General features: G+C 44.2%; 1 protein-coding gene across 4 annotated transcripts in view; it reads right to left on the reverse strand.

Annotated features, from left to right (window-relative positions):
- IKZF1 (IKAROS family zinc finger 1) overlaps positions 1 to 21,802 on the reverse strand; it is a 92,865-nt gene that overhangs the window by 18,916 nt on the left and 52,147 nt on the right. For 2 of the 4 annotated variants that reach the window (XM_054991924.1, XM_054991923.1), the window contains exon 4: positions 10,231 to 10,485. The exons of the other annotated variants lie outside the window; for them this stretch is intronic. In XM_054991924.1, coding sequence (XP_054847899.1) covers positions 10,231 to 10,485 — 255 coding nt within the window. The remainder of the gene's footprint in view (positions 1 to 10,230; positions 10,486 to 21,802) is intronic. 4 annotated transcript variants of the gene reach the window in all.

Consider the following 21,802-nt stretch of genomic DNA (forward strand, 5'->3'; position numbering starts at 1 on the left):
TCCTTGTACACAGGATACTATTAACACAGAAAATTGCGCGAATGTGCTTTGTTTCTTCCTATTTTTGGAGGGGGGAAATCCAAAACTATCTGTGTACATTTGCAGATTTTATCCAGTCTGATTGGCGGTTGTGAAGGTTTCTAAATGCAATTATTTTATCATTATGAAGGCCATCGGATGGAGATCGCCTCTTTTGATTTGACCTACGGGCTTCCATTAGCTCTGTCAATGGAATAAATTTTTTTTTTTACTGATTTCTTGTCAGGTTCTCAGCCAATTATCAGATTAATCTATCAATGAATTATAAATAACTTTGCATGTTACCCAAAATGCAATCCAGGTGCCTTTTTAAAGCTGTGTGATGGCTGTTTTAAGAAAATATTCAGGATAACCTTTCTTTCTTTTGGATCTGTTAAATCTGTAACATGCCTAAACAAAACACCTCAGACAATAAACAAGTATTTGGGCTAATTAAGCCTGCCCTCAACAATTAATCTACCAAAGCTCTAGTTGATTAAGCTACCAATAAAGCTGCTTGCTGCTATGCCAGTGGAGGGCTCAGGGCCAAGCTACAAGTGATGAATGACACTTGAATGGCAAGTGAACATACTCAGGGCCAAGCTACAAGTGATGAATGACACTTGAATGGCAAGTGAACAGACTCAGGGCCAAGCTACAAGTGATGAATGACACTCGAACAGCAAGTGAACAGACTCACATGTATTCCTCCCTGTTCACTTGCACTCCACTTGCCCTCCACTCAATCATTACGTGGAACGCAAGTGAACAGGGAGGAATACACGTGAGTCTGTTCACTTGCCGTTCAAGTGTCATTCGTCACTTGTAGCTTGGCTGTTGGAGAACTTGGAGCCAAGGAGAATTCTCTGACTGCTGTACCTCACTGAATTTCTGAATGACCGCCTGCAATTAAGATCTGATCCAAATGGTAAACTAGATTTACCAGAAGTGCGTGTTACAGTCTTTATGTGACTATACCACCTCAAAATGCACATGGGGGGAAATCACCTGTTTGAAAGGGCCACTCCTTGAAAATACCTACACCTATGCAAAACAGTAAAGAGTCCAGTAGCACCTTTAAAACTAACCAACTTTATTATAGCATAAGCTTTCGAGAACCACAGCTCTCTTTGTCAGATGCATCTGACGAAGAGAGCTGTGGTTCTCAAAAGCTAACGCTACAATAAAGTTGGTTAGTCTTAAAGGTGATACTGGACTCTTTTGCAACTAACACAGCTAACTCCTCTGGATTTACACCTATGCAGACAGAAATTTGCACCTGGATTTACACCTATGCAGACCTATGCACAAAAGAAGCCATTAAAACTTATAAGTAGTTTGGTTTTTTTTTCATTTGGAACCTGGAAAAACGATGATCAAGCAGAGCAAGAGAAATCTTCCTTCAAGCTGCTAATTCCACTGTTAGGTTGCATACTAAAAGCCAACAGAAATGATGAAAGAAAGAAAGAAAGAAAGAAAGAAAGAAAGAAAGAAAGAAAGAAAGAAAGAAAGAAAGAAAGAAAAAGAAAGAAAGAAAGAAAGAAAGAAAGAAAGAAAGAAAGAAAGAAAGAAAGAAAGAAAGAAAGAAAGGAAATCCACTGACACTCATGAAGGCTCCAGATTTTCTAAAGCATGTCTTTTTATCAATTTAAAGGAAAAATGCAAGAGAAATCAGACAGTGGCATACTTTAGAAAGTTGCTATCTAGGAAGAAATAACTGGGGATGTTATTAGCTAGGGCAACACTCTGGAAAACAAGTTAATGGGGCAAAGGAACCAGACATTTCAGCGTCAGTTCTGATAAGCTTAGGGCTGTGCTGAATGGCTGTGTAAGTGTAACATTTTCAGGGTGAAAGAGGGCTCCTTAAATCCCCCCTTTCCATTTTTGCCATTTTCATACTTGTCGGTTTCACAGCTAATCAGCGTCCACATCATTTTTTTAACTGAATTTACTTGTTTCTACACAGGGCTTTTTTTCTGGGAAAAGAGGTGGTGGAACTCAAGACCGCACAATGATGTCACTTTGGGTCAGCTGGAACAAGGGGGGAGTTTTTTATAGTTTAAATTGCCCTCGGCGAAAATGGTCACATGTCCGGTGGCCCCCCCCCCCCGATCTCCAGACAGAGGGGAGTGTAGATTGCCCTCTGTGCCGCTCGGTGGCGCGGAAGCCAATCTAAACTCCCCTCTGCCTGGAGATCAGAGGGTGGGGCCACCGGCCGTGTGACCATTTTCAAGTGGTGCCGGAACTTCGTTCCACCGTGTTCCTGTTGAAAAAAGGTCCTGTTTCTACACCTCTCAGCCTAGCTGGCTAAAGATCATGTTATAAATGTGCTGAGGTCACAATACCACACAGCCTATTAGATTTAGCCATGAGATGAAATCATAAAGCCTACTCAGCCGGAGGGCTGTCCTAACTCTGTTTAGGATTCCCTTAAATTACTGAAAGGGGGGGGGTGTATTTTTATCAAATGGCAAAAGGAGCTGCTTTTATTGGTGACTGACTCTGACATTATTTAAGAGTTACATTGCCTGTTGCATGAAGCTTATGCAAGAGGGCTCCACAAGATATGCTAGCTTTCCAGAGGCAGTGAGGGTTGTTTTTTTAGCTCTGACAATGCAATTCAAATCAGCTGTTAAATTTCGCTCTTCCTTGAAGCTGTTAAAAACACTGGATCCCTACCAAGGCAAAAATTTGTGCGTTCGATCTACATTTTTAGATAAAGTGCATTAGGCTAAAACACACACACGCACACCACAATATAATGCAATTCTGTGCATTCCTTCTACTCAGCACTGACCATGGTAAAGCACTTTGCAGAACAGTTTCCTAGCTAGGGTTGCCAACAGACCTGGAGAACAATTCCAATTCTTTAAATGAAGGATTCATGTATAGAAATTGACAGCTGAAGCTTTTCATCATGGCACGGAGTTAAATAACATCCCATTAAGACTCTCTTAAAGTGACAGAATGTTTTTCTCCAGGCCTGTTGGCAACTGGCTCCCTAGCATGTTGATTCATGCCAAAACAGATGTACACAGGCCAGCATAAACTTGGCTGACTTGCACAGCAGCTCTGAACAGACCTGGCTCAACCGTTTTAATTAAAAAGAGGATTCTTACAACCAGGGCTTTTTTTCAGCTGGAATGTGGTGAAACGGAGTTCCGAAACCTCTTGAAAATGGTCACATGGCTGGTGGCCCTGCCCCCTGATCTCCAGACAGAGATCGTTTGGAGATCAGGGGGCGGGGCCACCAGCCATGTGACCATTTTCTCTGAGGGCAACCCACTGGGAGCCAAACTACAAGTGATGCCTGACACTAGCTGGACACTTGTCAGCTTCCCTCAAGTTTTGATGGGAAATGTAGGCGTCCTGGTCTTGCAGCTTGGCTCTCCGACTGCTGTCCAATGGACTTTTCAACTGTCACTTGTCCAACCTTCCGCCAAGCTGCCTACATTTCCCATCAAAACTTGAGGGAAGCTGACAAGTGTCCAACTCGTGTCAAGCGTCACTTGTAGTTTGGCTCTGAGTTCCACCACCTCTTTTCCCAGAAAAAAGCCCTGCTTACAACTTACAGGAACTACGTGGCTTCAGCACTTAAGGTCTGAGAAGTGAGCACCCAACAGCCAGTTATGATTAGAAGCCTGTTTCAGGAAGGGGGGGTGAGAAGTATCAGATCAGTTCAGTTAGCTATAGAACTTTTTTTTTTAAATGTAATACCGGTTGGAAAATATCAAGTACTTATTCTGCATATCTGCATTTGGCAGGTGTGTCTATTAAATGTAATTATGTCTTTTAACTAGGGCCAGCCATTCATCACCGTTTGGCAGTTCCTATGGCAGAGTTTTATTCATTTATCAAATATTTATTTAAGAGAACTTCAGTCTATGCGATATGCATGTTTTGCTTGAATTAGTGGCTCGCTTTTGCAAGACTTATACCTTCATTTGGCATGCACCAAAATGTATCCTCTCCCCCCCCTTAAAATTTTTGCAGTTGATCTGAGTAGCGGTGTGTGTGTGTGTGTGTGTGTGTAAAGACTTAGGGAAATGCTTTCTTATTACATGCCTTTCCTTTAGAAAGAATGAGGCTTATTCCCACACTCTGCCTGCTTCTGCACAGGGCTTCCTCCCAGTGGAGTGCAGCATGACCTCACATTTATGACCCCCTGCTCCAGGGCTCATCCCAGGTCTCGAGGGGTCCGGGGCAGAGAGTGCTCAGGGCCCCCCTATGCCCACCAGTATGCTCCCCTTCTTGCCTTCCCACCCACATGCCCCCACCTGCCTGTGTTTGCCCACTCGCAAGTTCTCCCACCACCTGTAGTCACATCTGCCTACACTGCTTGCGTGCCCTCAGAGCAGCTCCCCAAAGCCTTCCCCTTCTCACAGAGCAGGAGCAGCAGCCTGCTTTAAACATTTAGAATTAAGGAACGGGGCTGCTTCCTGGGACACATGGAGGTGTAAGCCCTCCCAAGCCTCCTCTTGAGAAATTCAGCCCTTTTTCTACCTTCACTGACAATTTTACAACTTAACTGTCCTTAAGGCTGTCCCTAAACTTCAGCTGTAGCACTTCACAGGACCAGTTCCAGGTTTTTTTGGGGGGGGGGCCTGGGCAGACAGAGCTCCCCTTTTGGCCCTCCCATTCATGTGCCGCTTGCGTGTGCATTCTTCTTTTGCCCCCTCACATGCTCTCCTACCACCTGCAGCCACAGCTGCCCACACTGCCTGCACGCCATTTCCCGGATGGTGCTGGTTCGTGGGTGCAGCTAGGGGTGCCACTGCCTTGGCCAGGTGGAATTGCTGATGCTTCGTGTACCACCCACATGGCCTTCTCCAGCAGTGCCGGGCAGCAGTTGGGAGCAGAGGTGATGAAGCACTCAAGCAGGCAGCAGAAGGCCGTGAGTCCAGGCAACAGAGGAGATGCACGAGAAGGAAGTCAGCAGCAGTGGGTCCCACCAAAAGCCAGGGGCTCTGGCAGCTGCCCCACTTCACCAAACGCTGATGCCAGCTCTGCCATGCTAATTTTGAGCACAGCCCCTGTGGCTTCCCCATTTAAAATGGATCAAATATAAATCTGTGTTGAGCCGGCTTAAAAAGTGTGGTGGGCAGAGCATACATCCCTTTAAATGGCTTTGTAACTTTCCCAGCTGAGTTGGGAGTACAGCTTCACACCACGGCTCAACTGGGAATGGGAAAGGGGGGCGGGTTCCTGGACCACGGAGGGCTCAGCACAATTGTTGCTATTTTGGTACTTCAGCACGGATGCAGTGGAGACAAAGGGGGAGAGATGGGGCTAGATACAGCAGTGAGTGTCACAGGGCGGAGCGTACCATAGATGCCGTTCAGTCCCACTTCCTGCACTCCAAGGGTGTGGTTGTGTGGAAGCAGCCACTCTCCTCAGTTCTTAACAAGAAGCACATCTATGAACTTTACTAAGAGATTAATTCACGAAAATGAATTCTAAGACCAGCATCAATAAGAAGTTTTATTATTTATTCAATACCGGGGGACTGTAGGAATAAATTACCATCAAAAGGGGTGGGTAAGCAGTTTGTAGAATCTGGAATAGCAATATTTTAGATACATGGAACTAAAGTGGAAAAATTCACAAAAGTTAGACTTAGATGGCCAGGTAGCAACTTTGTGATTGTGTATATGCTCCTAAGGGCCAAACTGCACGTTTGTGTTAAAACAGGGCTCCACGTGGAGTATTTGTGCATGAGAAGCAGAAAAATGGGACATAACTCCCCTCCTATGTTGTTTTTATGTGGGGAAATGGCTTGGGATGGAAGGCAGTAGCTCCCCCCACCCCCCACAGGGATCCTAAGGGATTCTGGGGGTTCTGAATAAGTAACTTTGTAATAGCAGACAACTGTTCCTGAAAGACAACTAGTTGACCATTATGAAGGACAGGGAAGTGTTGGTTAAATTCTCAGATGTGTCTATCAGTTCATGTAGGCCTACAGCGAGGCCTGACCAGGGCTTTTTTTCTGGGAAAAGAGGTGGTGGAACTCAGTGGTGGAACTCAGGACTGCACAATGATGTCACTTTGGGTCAGCTGGAATAAGGGGGGGAGTTTTTTTAAAGTTTAAATTGCCCTAGGTGAAAATAGTCACATGGCCGGTGGCCCCGCCCCCATGATCTCCAGACAGAGGAGAGTTTAGATTGCCCTTCACGCCGCTCCAAACTCCGCTCTGTCTGGAGATCGGGGGGGGGGGGCACTGGCCATGTGACCATTTTCAAGAGGTGCCAGAACTCTGTTCCACCACGTTCCCGCTGAAAAAAAGCCCTGGGCCTGACATAACCTGAACGATTCTTAGATCATATCTGAGAACTCTCTGAGGTACAAAGGAGACTAAAGAAGATGCTCAGAGATTTCTCTGCAGATAAAGTGGTGTGGCAGGATTTCCTGAGAGGACAAAGTCTGAAAAAAACTACAATAGGGCTTCATAGCTTGGCCAGCTGAAGGGATTTCAGAGTCTGAGAGCGGGACCACAAGTGACGCCTGACACAGGTTGGACACTTGCCAGCTTCCCTCAAGTTTTGATGGGAAATGTGGGCAGCTTGGCGGAATGTTGGACAAGTGACAGTTGAAAAGTCCATTGGACAGCAGTCAGTGGCCGTTTCCACACACATTGAATAATGCACTTTCAATGCACTTTAGGTATCCTTTAGAAGTGGATTTTTTGTTCCACACATGGAAAATCAGTTATAAATGTTCACTAAAGCGTATTGAAAGTGGATTATCCAACGTGTGTGGAAGCAGCCAGAGAGTCAAGCTGCAAGACCAGGATGCCTACATTTCCCATCAAAACTTGAGGGAAGCTGACTAGTGTCCAACCTGTGTCAGGCGTCACTTGTGGTCCCGCTCTGAGGCGTAACGTGTGAATGGCACCTCCACTACTACTAACCCATACTTTAAAATACACACACACAATACACAATGACAACGTTACTGGAAATTCCCTATCCAAGAAATCTCTGCCTTGTGGTGTGGCGCTGCAAAGCAAGGCAGAAGACAAATCAGGGATTTTAGAAATTCTAGACATGAGACCCTTTCCTGGCCATTTGGCCTTCGAGTGACGGCTCCACCAGGGCCAGCCCCATTATCCACACTCAGTGGCTGCACATTTACACACACACTACTACAACATAATCTGTTGAGGGATTAAAAAACAACAACCCTGGTTTATTGATTTAGAAAATCCCAATGTTTGGATTTACTAGTCTGTATCAACCTACATTGATTGTAAAATTAGTAACATTCCATGCAACATACATGTTCAACGTGGGCTCACTTGGTTGAAAGTCAATTAGATCAAAACGTGATTGATCAATCATAAATCAATACTGTCATAGATACAAAGACCAACACTTCAATCCTAAAATGGTATCCTGGGAGTAAACCCCAATGAATAAAATGGGACATTTCCAAGTAGACCAGTTTAGGACTCATCTCTCAGAGAATATGCACATACTATTAAAACTTAGACAGATTCCCTCATACCATACAGCAGAAGTAACCATCCAAAATGATGATATAAAAATATTAATCATAAATCACTTTAACCATTCTTCCACAGCATTAACTGCCAAATATAAAACCCTGCTCCTGAGCAGAATATACTTTAAAGGGGAAACCTTGTCCATAATTACACTTTTCTCTTGTAATATAGAGGTGACCTCTTTTAATAAGCTATTTTTAAAATATTTCAGGAGATAACACTTGGTATTGTGTACTAGACCACTGTTAACTAGTCTTATAACAAAAATCCCTGAGGCCTTTATACATCAGTATAACTGAAACCCTAGTTTATTCTGTATGCAAATCTAATTACAAAGCTATTCAGTTTCTCATGATAGTAAAGTGTTCCCCTTACCAAAGTTCCCTCAGGGATATTTCATATTATCAATGGTTTCCCCCCACTCCATATTAATCAAGGTTTTTTCATCGTAATAATGAATGTTTATTCCCAGATCATCTCATTTATTTTAGAATTTTCTCATTCATGTAGTGAGCCCACCCAATAATCTTTTTGTCAATACAATTTGATACATTTGAGATAAAAATTTCAAATTAAAATATTTGCTCAATAAATCTCATTCATATCTATCTATCTATCTATCTATCTATCTATCTATCTATCTATCTATCTATCTATCTATCTATCTATCTATCTATCTATCTATCTATCTATCTATCTATCTATCTATCTATCTATCTATTGAAAACTATTTATTTTTGTAAACTCCTCGTTTGACCACCTGAATGTTTCAAATGACATCTTACAACTGATGAATTTGTTTGCAAATGGGAACAGATTCACCCCAAAGAAAAAACAAATAATAGATATGTTGAAAATACATGTTAATAATACAATTAAGACGTAATCAGGGGCACAATCCAGCCATCCCACTGATTTCAATACAAAAATGAAACACGTCCTTAATTTTTTAATTTTTGCATTTTGGGTTTTATTTTTTTTCCCCTTAAAGCTTTTTCTGTAATAACATTTATGATTTCTACAACCTTTAGCAGAAAAAGAGAAGGCTTTCTAGCATACACAAATCAAAAAGGGATTTTATCATATGAACTGTATTGCTTGTAACCAATTATCCCACCAACTTAATGAATTCAGTATCTCAATATAGATAATTACATTATTAAAATTATAAAAATAACAGTTCCCTTTAACACATTTGGCACACAGTCTTCTTGATGTAATGTCACAGTACAAGTGGATTATGTCCTTAATGTTTGGGAAATCATTTTTAACAATATGCCTGAATTCAGAAATATAAATGTTTTATTATTTTGTATTTTACCTTGTAAATTGTATATTTTTTTAAAAAATAAATTAATAAACAAAATAGATTATTTAATGACATCAACACTGAAGCCTTTTTGTGGGTTGGGGGAGAATCAGACAATCTACTTTTTAAATCTCTGATTAATCAGTTCTGTTCACTCAAACTTTCCATTTCAACCCTTTCTTGTAAAATATTGTAAGTTACTTAACAGGCATCATTAACAGTGCAATCTTAAACAACGTTAAACCATTCTAAGTTCATTAAAGCCCATGAGGCTTAGAAGGGTGTGACTCTCTTTAGGACTGCATTGTTAAGTGGACGTATGCACATTGTTGGGATTAGTTATTAGTACAATTAGTAAAATTGTATGTCTCATCCAAATTATCTGCAGAGAACGTTTGGGAGTGCATGTTTCCATTTGGATTGCAATGTAGATTGCAACGCACATCTCCCTTCTTAGCATGAACTCATACCACAATGACTGCTTCAAACCCAAATATGCCCTGCGACGCAAATGAACATCTGCATCCAGTGTGTGCTTGCACATGCATCCAGCCAAATGAGGGAATCTATGGGTTGGATCCAGCCAACATTCAACTCAAGTCTCACCTAATGACCTATGTTGCAGTGTCCCTCCATCTCACACGGTTTTCGTCTAGGCATTCCCTATGATTCCCAGCAGAGCTTTTTTTTTGGTGGTCAAAGGGGAATCCTTCTCATTACACCAGTGGAAAAGCTGATTGGATCCAACCATGAGTACAAGTTTGCACCACACTTCTCTCTTCCTTACTGAATGAGGGCCCCCATGACTTTATGGGATCAGTTTGATGTGGGTTTGGAAGAAGACCTCCTTTGTGTGAGATGAGAAACAGTAAATATCCACATATCAGGCAAGAAATAACATGCTCACTGGACTCGCTAGAAATAAACAAGGCTTTTTTTCTGGGAAAAGAGGTGGTGGAACTCAGAGGGTTGCCAGCACAGGGGGCAACTCTTGGCGGGAGGTGGTGCCCCTGGTGCCACATGCGCGTGCGCAAAGTGCATGCATGATCCCAAGGCCAATGACATCACTTTGGGTCAGCTGGAACAAGGGGGGAGTTTTTAAAAGTTTAAATCACCCTCGGCGAAAACGGTCACGTGGCTGGTGGCCCCGCCCCCTGATCTCCAGACAGAGGGGAGTTTAGATTGCCCTCCGTGCCGCTCCAGTGGCACAGAGGACAATCTAAATTCCCCTCTGTTTGGAGATCAGGGGGCGGGGCCACCAGCCACGTGACCATTTTCAAGAGGATCCAGAACTCCGTCCCGCTGCGTTCCAGCTGAAAAAAAGCCCTGGAAATAAATCTCCTACAGACATGGCAACCTATGCTGTGACTAAAGGAAAAAAAGAAACTCTGCCAGGCCTTACCAGTGTGGCTTCTCTTGTGAACCATAAGAACATTGGGACCGATGCAAATTATCCCACAGATATCACACTTTAGCTTTCCATTTGGGAGTCGAATGCCTCCAGCGCCTGACATGGCTTTGCTGCCATTGTGCGAGCCATTCATTTTCTCTCCTGATGCACCAAGCATTCGTAAATCCTCCGCACATTCTTCCCCATTCATTTCACAGGCACGCCCATTCTCTTCATCGCTCTGTGTCTCTATTTTAACATTACTGGCTGAAAGAAACAACAGAGGGATGCCACTCAATGCGAGTGCTTTTTAAAAACAATCAAAAACATAGCGACAAAGAAACAATGAACACAAACACACTGCTTGTCAAAGTGGATAACACAAGTCGGTTGAGGCACTTAATCTTGGTAAGGGCGCAACAGAATTAGTGCCAAAGATTTGGAAAATATTAGGCAATTATTACTATATGGATAACTCTAAGACTCATATCAGTATAAGGAAGTCCCATATTTTGTGCAAAAACAGGGGGGCTGTCAAGCATTATTAAGCCCAGGGCTTTTTTTCTGGGAAAAGAGGTGGTGGAACTCAGTGGGTCGCCAGCACAGGGGCCAACTCCTGCCGGGAGGGTGTGTCCCTGGTACCACATGCGCACATGAAAATTGTGCGCATGCTCCCAGGACCACACAATGGGTCAGCTGGAACAAGGGGGGAGTTTTTTAAACTTTCTATGATCCTCGGCAAAAATGGTCACATGGCCGGTGGCTCTTCCCCCTGATCTCCAGACAGAGGGGAGTTTAGATTGCCCTCCGCGCAGCTGAAGTGGTGTGGAGGACAATCTAAACTCCCCTCTGTCTGGAGATCAGAGGGTGGGGCCACTGGCCATGTGACCATTTTCAAGAGGTACCAGAACTCCATTCCACCGTGTTCCTGCTGAAAAAAAGCCCTGGTGTGTGATTAGTACTGTCTATATCAAGGACATTTCAATAAAAATGCCATAGGGTATATAAATGCAAATTTGCAAAGACATAACATCAGTAAAAATCCAATATAGAGTTGAAGAAATGCTAAAACAGAGGGGCTGAAATCATTTTGCTGTCATAACCAGGGCTTTTTTTCAGCTGGAACGGAGTTCCGGCACCTCTTGAAAATGGTCACATGGCTGGTGGCCCCGCCCCCTGATCTCCAGACAGAGGGGAGTTTAGACTGCCCTCTGTGCCCCCTTGACATTTCCACCGTGTGCTTGGAAGTGATGTAGCAATGTTGGGGAGATTACTGACATTGCCACCGCTGCCTCATGCCCCTGCCCCCTGGCAACCCTACTGTAGTTGTAATTCCTGGAGATCTCAAAGAGGTTGGCAACCCCATCTAGGAGCCTCTCTACACGAGACCTGTTACACAAGGGCACTCAAGTGAAGGGAGGCGCAATGTTAGCCAGGAAGCATAGTTTTAAAAGACAGAGGCAAAGGCTCTGTCAATTTCCCCTGGCTACAGAGCAGACAACAATTGCTGCTCAGAGGGTTTGTTAATTTAATCTTTTCCTCCCTGAAGGTTCTGTCAATTTCACCTAGCCTTTGGGTGAACAAGTTAATCTAGATCAGTTTTCCTCTGTCCTGATGTAGGAAGTAATCCCTCGCATGTACACAAACACAAAAGCACACATGATCTCCGGAGTGGTAAGCCACAGCAGTAACATAGGAACCGATATTGGCTACGGCTGGACTGTTGCTTTAGCGAGTAATAAATGAGAGGGGCTTCAATGAAACTTCCCTGAATAAAATTTTATCATCTTGATCAAGGAATTATTTATACACACAAAGCTCTGTCTCTGTTATCTGAATCTTTTTTTTTTAACTGAGGAAAACCTTATTTAGAAATAATAATACTTTCTCTTGCCAGTAAACTGGTATGACTAGAAATGCCAGGTTCTGGGAAAAATTAACTCTGGTTAAGCTCAAGATAGGTGGCCGTGTTAATCTGTCTGTAGCAGTGGAAAAGAGCAAGAGTCCCGTAGTACCTATATGACTAACAAAAGTAGTGGTACAGTATGAGCTTTCGTGAGCCACAGCTTCAGATACCTTAAACCAGTAGGTGCTACTGGACTCCTGCTCTTTTCCTCTGGTTAAGCTACACACCTGCATTCATACATTACAGCTAAGCAGAATTTTTCTTAAACCACTATTCCTGCATTGCCCTCTGTGTCAAAAGGTAAGGGTGCCAGGAAAGCGCATGAACCCAGCATACCACGGTTAAATAGTCCTCTAATAGTAGCCCTGTGAATTCACGGCAGAGGGAGATTCAACCAGGAAGCAGATGCTGATCTCTTGAAATTATAGGGCATAGGGTACAGCCTCGTTACGGCTACGCACTTCTGAGAAAGATTTGGGCATACTTAATTCTCCCACTTTCTTTAATGGGAAGTAACAGCCCTTAGCTTTAGTGGCCTTTTGCACATGGCTTTTCAGCCGATATTTGCTACGGATCGCTGAAGCATAAACCAGGCTCTCTCCCCTCCCCCTGCCAATCATTTAACATTAACAGACAAATAACTCTCCTCTTTAAGCAATTTAGCCATGTGTAACACGCACACACACAAAAACACATACACAACTGCAAGCCACAAGCAGAAGAATAGGAAAGGAAATAAATACACAGCCACTCAAATGCTGCACAAGGCAAGCGAAGGAACGCATGGGCGCGATAAGAAATCAAATGGGCAAGATGGGACAATGAACGCTTGGCAATACGTAGACAACACATGCACAGTATACTTACGGGAAAAGGGTTTGGGGATGATAGCATGAAAATCCCTAAAGCCTTCAGCCCCATATGCAGCTGCAACAGAGAAGGCAAAAAAGATGCTAGGTTGTCAGTGCAAGTCACCATACCAGACACTGCATGCAAGAAAGAGACGGGAGCGAGAGCAGCAGAGACACAAAAAGAAAAGGAGTACCCTCTGGTATTTATTTTATTTATTCATTTCTCCCAGTGACATTCAGTGGCTCTGGAGCCACCTGTAGCTCTTCTGAACACTTTTTCTTAACGTGACACTTGCCCCGTGTTTTAGGAAGGTGGGCGAGGCCCTTGTTTGGTAGGGCTTGCGCTTGGCAGCTGGTTCTCACCTTGAATCAGCCTCTGCCGGAAGAGCAGATAAGCTGCATGCTGTCCTGAGTTGCAGGCCTCATGCCAGAGGGTTGACAGCAATTGAGAATGTGGCCCTCTGTTGTAAGTGGTCATACTTGCCCTCATGATATTAAGGCTTATGAATATGGCAATATCGTAAGCCTCTCTGCTAGGGTTGCCAGCCTCTGGGTAGCGGCTGGAGATCTCCCGGAATTACAACTGGTCTCCAGGCCACAGAGATCAGTTCACCTGGAGAAAATGGCTACTTTTGGGGGTGGACTTTATGGAATTATGCCACGCCAAGGCCCTTTCCCTCTCCAAACCCCCCTTTCTCCAGGTTTCTCCAGGTTTCACCCCCTAGATCTCCAGGAATTTCCCAACTTGGAGCTGGCAACCCTACTCTCTGCTCATGTGTTTAAAACACAGACAAGCTGCCTGGCTAGGCAGGAGATGGAAAAGTACTGGAATGTGAGAAGAGAAGTAAGACTAAGGGCGAAGCTACAAGTGACGAATGACACTTGAACTGCAAGTGTATTTCTCCCTGTTTACTTGCGTTCCACTCAATCCACTTGCCGTTCAAGTGTCATTCATCACTTGTAGCTTGGCCCTAACTTAGCCCCACACCCCGGAGTTTGTGCATAACCACAGAACAATGGAGGTCTCCAGAGGTACTTGGATGAATCCATTCACACACCCTGCCAATTCTACCCTTTACCCACTCTCCTATTGTAGCCTCATCCATCCAGCCATTGTGGGTCATCAAATAGTCTTTTTACACCTATAGTTCCTCCCAGGAAGACCTAATCAAACCTTCCTAGTTCATTGTCCCACCTTGGAGACAGGTCACCAGCCTTATCGTCTCACCTTGGAGACAGTTTCTCTGTCCCTCCCTGGGAAGAACCATTAAGGCATTGTTTTAGGGCAGAGACTCTCAGTCCTGCCTCAGGGCATGTCACACAGTATATATGACTGTCCTGCCATGTGTTCAGTGTGTGTGTGTGTGTGTGTGTTCTGGACCCTCCACGTGCCCTCAGACGGCATGCCTGAGCCCTTCTCCCTCTTGCCATGAAGTTCTGGTCCCTGAAGCTGCTCTCCCTTGGACACTCTCAGTCTTCTGGACCTGGTAACTATAAAGCCAACTCTGCAACTCTCTCCAACTTTCTTCCCTGTTTTTTTCTAGTTAGTTCTGTGTGCGTGTGTGCTGTGTGTTTTGTGTGCAATTGATCTGTAATATTTTAAATAAAAAACCCTTTTGGATTGAATATCTGCCTCCTTATTGAAAGGGTTCTCTAGAGGAATGGATCCTCGTAGACACTGGCGCACAAGATCCCATAGTTACTGGCCTCTTGCCTAGCTGTCTTCCTTGCTTGCTAATTCCCCCACAAATTCTCTTACTCGCAAGGAGACCAATTCTGGTAACACTGTGAGCTGTGGAGGGAGTGCCACTGATGTAGCACATTTATATGCTGCCTCTTCAGGGACCTGCTTGAGGTTGTTTACAACTAAGGTGATAAAACAAAACCATTAAAATGCAGCCATTAAAAACAAAGCCATCTAAAAAAAGAGCAAGTGTTCAGTAGCACCTATAAGATGAACAAAATTTGTGGTAGGGTATGAGCTTTCATGAGCCCAGCTATAGGGTTGCCAGCCCCCAGGTAGTGGCTGGAGATCTCCCGGAATTACAACCGGTCTCCAGGCCACAGAGATCAGTTCACCGGGAGAAAATAGCTGCTTTGGGAGTGGACTCTATGGAATTATGCCATGCCAAGGTCTTTTCCCTCCCCAAACCCCACTTTCTCCAGGTTTCTCCAGGTTTCACCCCCCAGATCTCCAGGAATTTCCCAACTTGGAGCTGGCAACCCTAGCTCACTAAGACCTGAACAAGTGAGCTGGGCTCACGAAAGCTCATACCCTACCACAAATTTTGATTGTCTTACAGGTGCTATTGGACTCTTGCCCTTTTCAGGGCCGTATTATTCATAAGGCTGACTAGGCTGAAGCCTAGGGGCTCCACAGGGACTAGGGGCCCATCACTTTTTTTGCTGAGGCACCCCCCCCCCCACATAAATTACAACTAACTGATTCTCTTCTATAATCTCTTTTAATAAGATAATTAACTGCTTCCTTATTGAAGTGAAACAAATGGTCTCTTAAATTAAAACAATTATCCATAAATTATATATTTTTAATAAATAAAAATTTTATTCACTTCAAAATATTACAGTATTGAACAATTATACCCCCAAAATGTGCTTTCCTGAAGAGTTCTACTCGTGCAATAAAAATATTTGTAAAATTGTGAATAGAATTCTTCCAGAGATCCTCAAAATGGATATAGGGCTATGTACTGCAGTCTAGTACCTACCATATCAGGGTCAGGCTGTCAGCTGGAGTGGGGTGAAAGACTGAAGTGCTGAAGGGGCCCCGAAATACCTGAAAGCCTAGGGGCCCGGCCATGGGTTAATACGGCCATGGCTCTTTTCCACTTCTACAAACAGACTAACATGGCCAGTTTGGTGTAGTGGTTAAGAGCGCGAGACTCTAATCTGGAGAGCCGGGTTTGATTCCCCACTCCTCCACCTGAAGCCAGCTGAGTGACCTTGGGCTAGTCACAGTTCTCTGGAGCTCTCTCAGCCCCACCCACCTCACAGGGTAATTATTGTTGTGGGGATAATAATGACATACTTTGTAAACCGCTCTGAGTGGGCATTAAGTTGTCCTGAAGGGCGGTATATAAATCGAATGTTGTTGTTGTTGTTACCTCGATCTATCTCCATCTGCTATGCCCATATACGGACTCCCAATATGTGTTTAAATAGCCTGCTCCTGGACTATTTTAATGTATTTTTAAAAATTATTATTGATTTTATGGTTTTGTGACTTTTAATGTATTTTCTGAATGTTGTTAGCTGCCCTGAGCCCATCTGTGGGGAGGGCGGGGTATAAATCAAATCAAATCAAATCAATAAATAAATTTAAAAAACCACACAAATGGTGAGCTGGTAGTGTGAGCACATCATTTCAGATGTTGGGGAGGGTGGAGGATGCAACTTCAAGAGTGACTATATTAAAGAGCCTGAATATATTAAATTGCAAAAAAGGAAAAGTGTTACTTTGGTTATCTTCTGAAACCTCAAAATAACTCTAGAAGCATTACCAACTCAGGTCAAAAAGTCAACCTGAAACACATATAATTAGCACACAGGCTAGGGTTGTCATACCAGGTTTGCAAATTCCTGGAGATTTGGGGGTTCGAGCCTGGGAAAGTTGGAGTTTGGAGAGGGGAAGGCCCTCACTAGGGTATAATGCCACCCGCCAAAACTGCCATTTTCTTCAAGGAAACTGATCTCTGTTGCCTGGAGATCAGTCAGAATCCTAGGAGATTGACAGGCCCCAACTGGAGGTTGGCAACCCGAGGTAACTCATTTCAATGTTCATAACAACTTTTGCGTGGGGTGCACCATCAGTGCTCTGGCCGGGATGAGAGGTGCCGCTGGAGAATCTTCTCATGTGCTACTGGACTCTTGCTCTTTTCCACTGCTACAGACAGACTAACACAGCTACCCGTCTTGGGCATACAAAGAATGGGATCAGGGAGGACAAAGCTGCAAATACTGCCTGATATGGGGGGTGGGGGGGTGGGAGTGCAATTTCTGCCACTACCCCCCTGCCTAGGAGACGTAAGATAAACAGCTGCTTCTCTCTGTTCACCACAGGAGCAGGGGACAAGGACAGCTTTAATCTAAATCTCTTCCTTCCCTGCACAGTACTATGAATATGTAGTGTGAAAGCAAAACATTTGCCCCGGCTCATAACAGCAGGTATGAAAAAAAAATGGGGGGGGGGGAAACAGGAACTGTTGCTTATATTGGGGCTGCCAGCTCCGGCGTGGGAAATTCCAGGGGACTGGGGAGAGGAGCCTGGGAGAGATCTTAGCTGCCCTAGAGTCCTCTCTCTACAGCTTCAATTTTTTCCAGGGGAACTGATCTCTGAAGACTGGAGGTCAGTTAGGGATCCCATTTCTGAGATGGGGGATCTCCCGCTCTCAGCCTCTGTCCCCTGCCATCTGGCCGGCATGGGGAAAGGCACAGGAATGGGGCAAGAGTGCCCTGGAGCGCACTCTTGTGTGCTCCAGAATCACGCTGGGAATGAAGACATGTGGAATGTGGAAGCACAGAGTCACGCCAGGGGCCAGTTTCTGCACTGCGGATTGACATCATTCCCAGCGTGACACTGAAGTGCTCCAGAACGCACAAACATAGAGCACATGAGGAAAGTCTCTGGATAGGGCCTACACCCGACACTCCCGTCCCCTGCTTTCATGCCCCGGGGACCTGGCAACCCCAAGTGCAGTTGAAATTCTGGGAGAACTCCAGGCCCATCTTTGGGCTGGCACCCTAGCTTATATAGAATCAAAAACACTACATGCCATTTTTTAACACTTTGGAGTTGGTTAATTGGGAAATGTTTCTGTCAGCCACATATCTGATCCAGAGGAGTTAGCCGTGTTAGTCTGTAGTAGCAAAATCAAAAAGAGTCCAGTAGCACCTTTAAGACTAACCAATTTTATTTTATTGTAGCATAAGCTTTCGAGAATCAAGTTCTCTTCGTCAGATGCCTGATACAGAGACTGAGACATATCTGAGACACTCACTTGAGTTACCCTGACCTCCATGAATATCGAAACGAGACAGCCAGGCCCCATAATAATAGTCGCATCTGTTACCAACTATCACCTGTTTTTCAATTTGGCTTAGTTACAGTAACTAGATTAATCAATAAAGACTCTTGATTAGTTGATCTCCAAAGGCATATTCCTAATATTTACCCTATAGACCAGTTTAGCTGCCACAGTTCCTACGAAGCTCACAGGGAACTATACTTGGTTGAAGGTGTTAAGGTGACTTTGTCAGACGTCCCTAAGTCCTTCCAAAACTGCAGATCCCCGAGATTCCTGGGAATAGTGAACGACTAGTAAGCCATGCCCTTATGTTCTGCCAGTGCCTGAGAACTCTGTATCCCATACGGACTTTGCTGTGCAGGATACCGACAAATTCTGATTAATCTTCCCAGAGAGTACTGAATTCCTCTTACTGGTTAAAAGCCATCCAATCAGCTTTGTCTATTAATTCCATTCCTGACTTGGGAGTTTGACTTACAAGTAAATATTAGTGATACGGGCAAAGCAGTATCCCACAGATAAGTTATCTCTCTCCCAACAACCAGGGAAATGAGCTCCACCCATCTCCAGATATTAGCGGTTCCTTCTTACGTGCATATACAGAAAGCTGAAACCCACAAGAATATAAACAGCAGGGAGGATATCCATGGGTGAACTATTTAAATCTTGCAGAAATGTGGTTATGGACCTCCAGTTGACAATTTCAGGGTGAGCTGTTTAAATGCTATGTAAAAAAATCATGCAAGAAGACACGGGCACAATCCATTGGTATGTTTTCTTGTGCCAGCCTCAATGGCAGGGAGTTGTAGAAGAGCCCTATCCTTTTCTTGTGCAGCCCCCCCTTTGTTTCAGTGGCGCTCAGCTAGCGAAGCTTCCATGGGCTGTACTCCTGAAATTGTTCCCTCCAAAACCGTATCAAACTATTTAGCCCATAAGTTTGCATTAGGCACTGACACTGGTTTTGTGCCAGGTTACTTGCCGTGTCTTCCCTCAAAGAATGCTAGGAATTGTAGTTTGGCAGAAATGCTGAGCATATTCTGTTAGAGATTCCAAGTCCTCACCATCAATTCCCAGAATTCCCTTGGAGCAATCATGTTCAGTCTGTAAGCCCTTAAAAAGATCACCAGTAAAATCATGTTAAATGAGATATCCAAATTAAGTAATATATATATTTTAAAAGGAGGGGGAAGGTTTAAACTACTATGCAGGGAGGTTTCCCACCCTCTCCCTCTTGCTGTATGTGTGGGTACTTTGGCACGAGCTGAAGAGGGCAAGAGCTTAAGGGCCCATGAATCACAGCCCATAGTCTTGGCCAGGGCCTCTGAGAGGAATTTTATGAGGCGGTGCAAAAAAATTTCAGGGCCCATTTCCTGCTCCATTAGCCATCGTTTTTTTATTCATAATGGTTTTAAGCATAAGTTTAAAAAAGGTTAAAAAAAGGCGTTGTATTTACTTAAAAATGAGCTTTCCTTGCCTTTTTTGGGATGAAAAATTTCTCATGAGAGCATCAAAATTAATTGTTCTGGCAATGTTTGATTCGATACTCAGCCTGGCCAAATCCACAAGATGTTCTTGAGACATTGTAGACCTTGTAGGCCAACAACATAAGATATAAATGTTAGTCTTCATATGTAAACATTTTATGGGACTGCAGGAAATTCTTGGGCCCCCTTTGGGCCCTGGTGCAATGCACCTGCTGACCCCCCCTCTCACAGGGCCTGTCTTGGCCAGTTGGACTGAACTGGTGGACATCAGCCGAGGATGTCTTTTGTTTTTTCTTTGTTTTTTAAATACAATATACTTTATACCGTTTTGTACATTGGTTTCAGGTATATTTTTGAAAGCCACATTGGGCGCCCATTGAGGAGAAAAGTGGGACAAAAGTATACTAAATAAACAGATAACTAAATAACCCAAAACTGAGGCTATCATACTTTGGTCACATCATGAGAAGACAAGATTCCCTGGAAAAGTCAATAATGCTAGGAAAACTAGAAGGCAGAAGGAAAAGAGGAAGACCTAAAACGAGATGGCTGGACTCAATCAAAGAAGCCACGTCCTCCAGTTTGCAGGATCTGAGCAAGTCTGTTAATGACAGGACGTTTTGGAGGTCTTTCATTCATAGGGTTGCCATAGGTCAGAGGCAACTTGACAGCACATAACACACACACACACAACTAGATAACGAGATAACTAGATAAACAAATAAAACAAACAAACAAATGGAATCCCAGCGAGAAGCCTGCTCAATTACTTTCTCACTGAGACTCAAGGTGGATTACACAGTGTGAGATTAGTACAATCAGTATCAGGACATTTCCATACAGTGTAAAGGACATTTCTATGAACAATGTCATAGGGTAAATAAATGCAAATTTACAAAGACAAAGCATTAGCAAGGATCCAATACGGAGTTGAAGAATTGCTGAAACAGAACGTAATCAGTTCTAGGACTGACATTAGACAACATGAAGCACGAGTAGCACATAGGAGTACATGTTTAATGCAACAGATAATATGTAAGGCAACACTGTGGTGAAGTTTATGGTCCCTAACTCATTAGCGAAGCATCTGAGACCCCCTCCTTAAAATACTACACTCCTATCTGAGTAAAAGGCTTTTTTGAATAATTCAGTTTTGCATTGTTTGTGGAAAGCCAGGCTGTTCTACAGGGTGGGGGCCACCACAGAGAAAGCCCATGTAGAGGCTGCTGTTGATTTCGCCCATGTGCAAGTTGTCACCTGCACGTTCTGTGGAGCCAGAAGATCAGTTCCTGGTTTCTCTTATCTAGTTTCTCCCTCAGTCCAATCACCCATTTTCAGATCAAGGAAGAAACATGGTGGAAGCAGCTGTGGGCATGTTCAAAATTTGGGAACCTACAGAAGAAACTTGGGAGATGTCCTTTGCGTTGCAATCTAACAGCTGTAATGAAGCTGACCGGGGAGGAAATCAACGGGTTGGATCCAACCAGCTTTTCTGTTGCTGTACAATAAAACAGGGGTCCTCTTTGACCACCAAAAAGGGATAGTTGGATCTGTAAGTACAAAAGCCATGTAGGATCGAGGCTGTCGTAGGGAGCAAACATGGGTGAGATTGAGAGGAAAAGCTGGCTGGATCCACATTCCGTTTATCTCTTTTATACATTTTTTTCGTGACCACATATTAGAAGACAGAGAACCTCAGGCGGCTAACACAGTTCATGTTTCTGGGGCTCGGCCTTTGATATAATCTAGAGCTGAAGATCTGATTTGCCAGCAGTGAGGCTCCGTAAGCCAAAAGGCCTCTTCTGAGGTGAAAGGCGAAAGCGCTGAGTTCCCTAGGGAACTGGGATCGTATAGCTGAGGCAGCACATCGCAGCTTCCCCCGTCTGGTTTGACAGGAAACCTCCATTTGCCGTTCCTCTCTTGGTCCAGGCACAAACACAGCAGTTCTGAGGCGCTGATGTCTTTCTCCACTCCCTGCCGCTGCTTTCCCCTCTCTCACTTTCTTCTTCCTCATCAGCTTGAGTACAATGCTTTGATGACATCAACACATCTAAAGATTGTGGTTTCCACCATGGGTTATTTGGTGGGAGTGAAGACATTCCACCTCTTCCCAGAAAGTTAATCTCATTTTCTCTGCTGATGTACTGCTTGAATCCATGAAGGGTGGCAAAATTATTTCTTGAGAGGAAGCATTCCCAGTCTAGGTTTGCCAGTCTCCCACTGGGGGTGAGGGATCCCCTGCTGCCACCCTCCATCCCCGGCCCCCCTTACCCGGTTGGCCAGGGGGGAATGCTCCTT

The sequence above is a fragment of the Eublepharis macularius genome, chromosome 11 (genome assembly GCF_028583425.1).
Source record: "Eublepharis macularius isolate TG4126 chromosome 11, MPM_Emac_v1.0, whole genome shotgun sequence".
NCBI classification, from domain to species: Eukaryota; Metazoa; Chordata; class Lepidosauria; order Squamata; family Eublepharidae; genus Eublepharis; species Eublepharis macularius.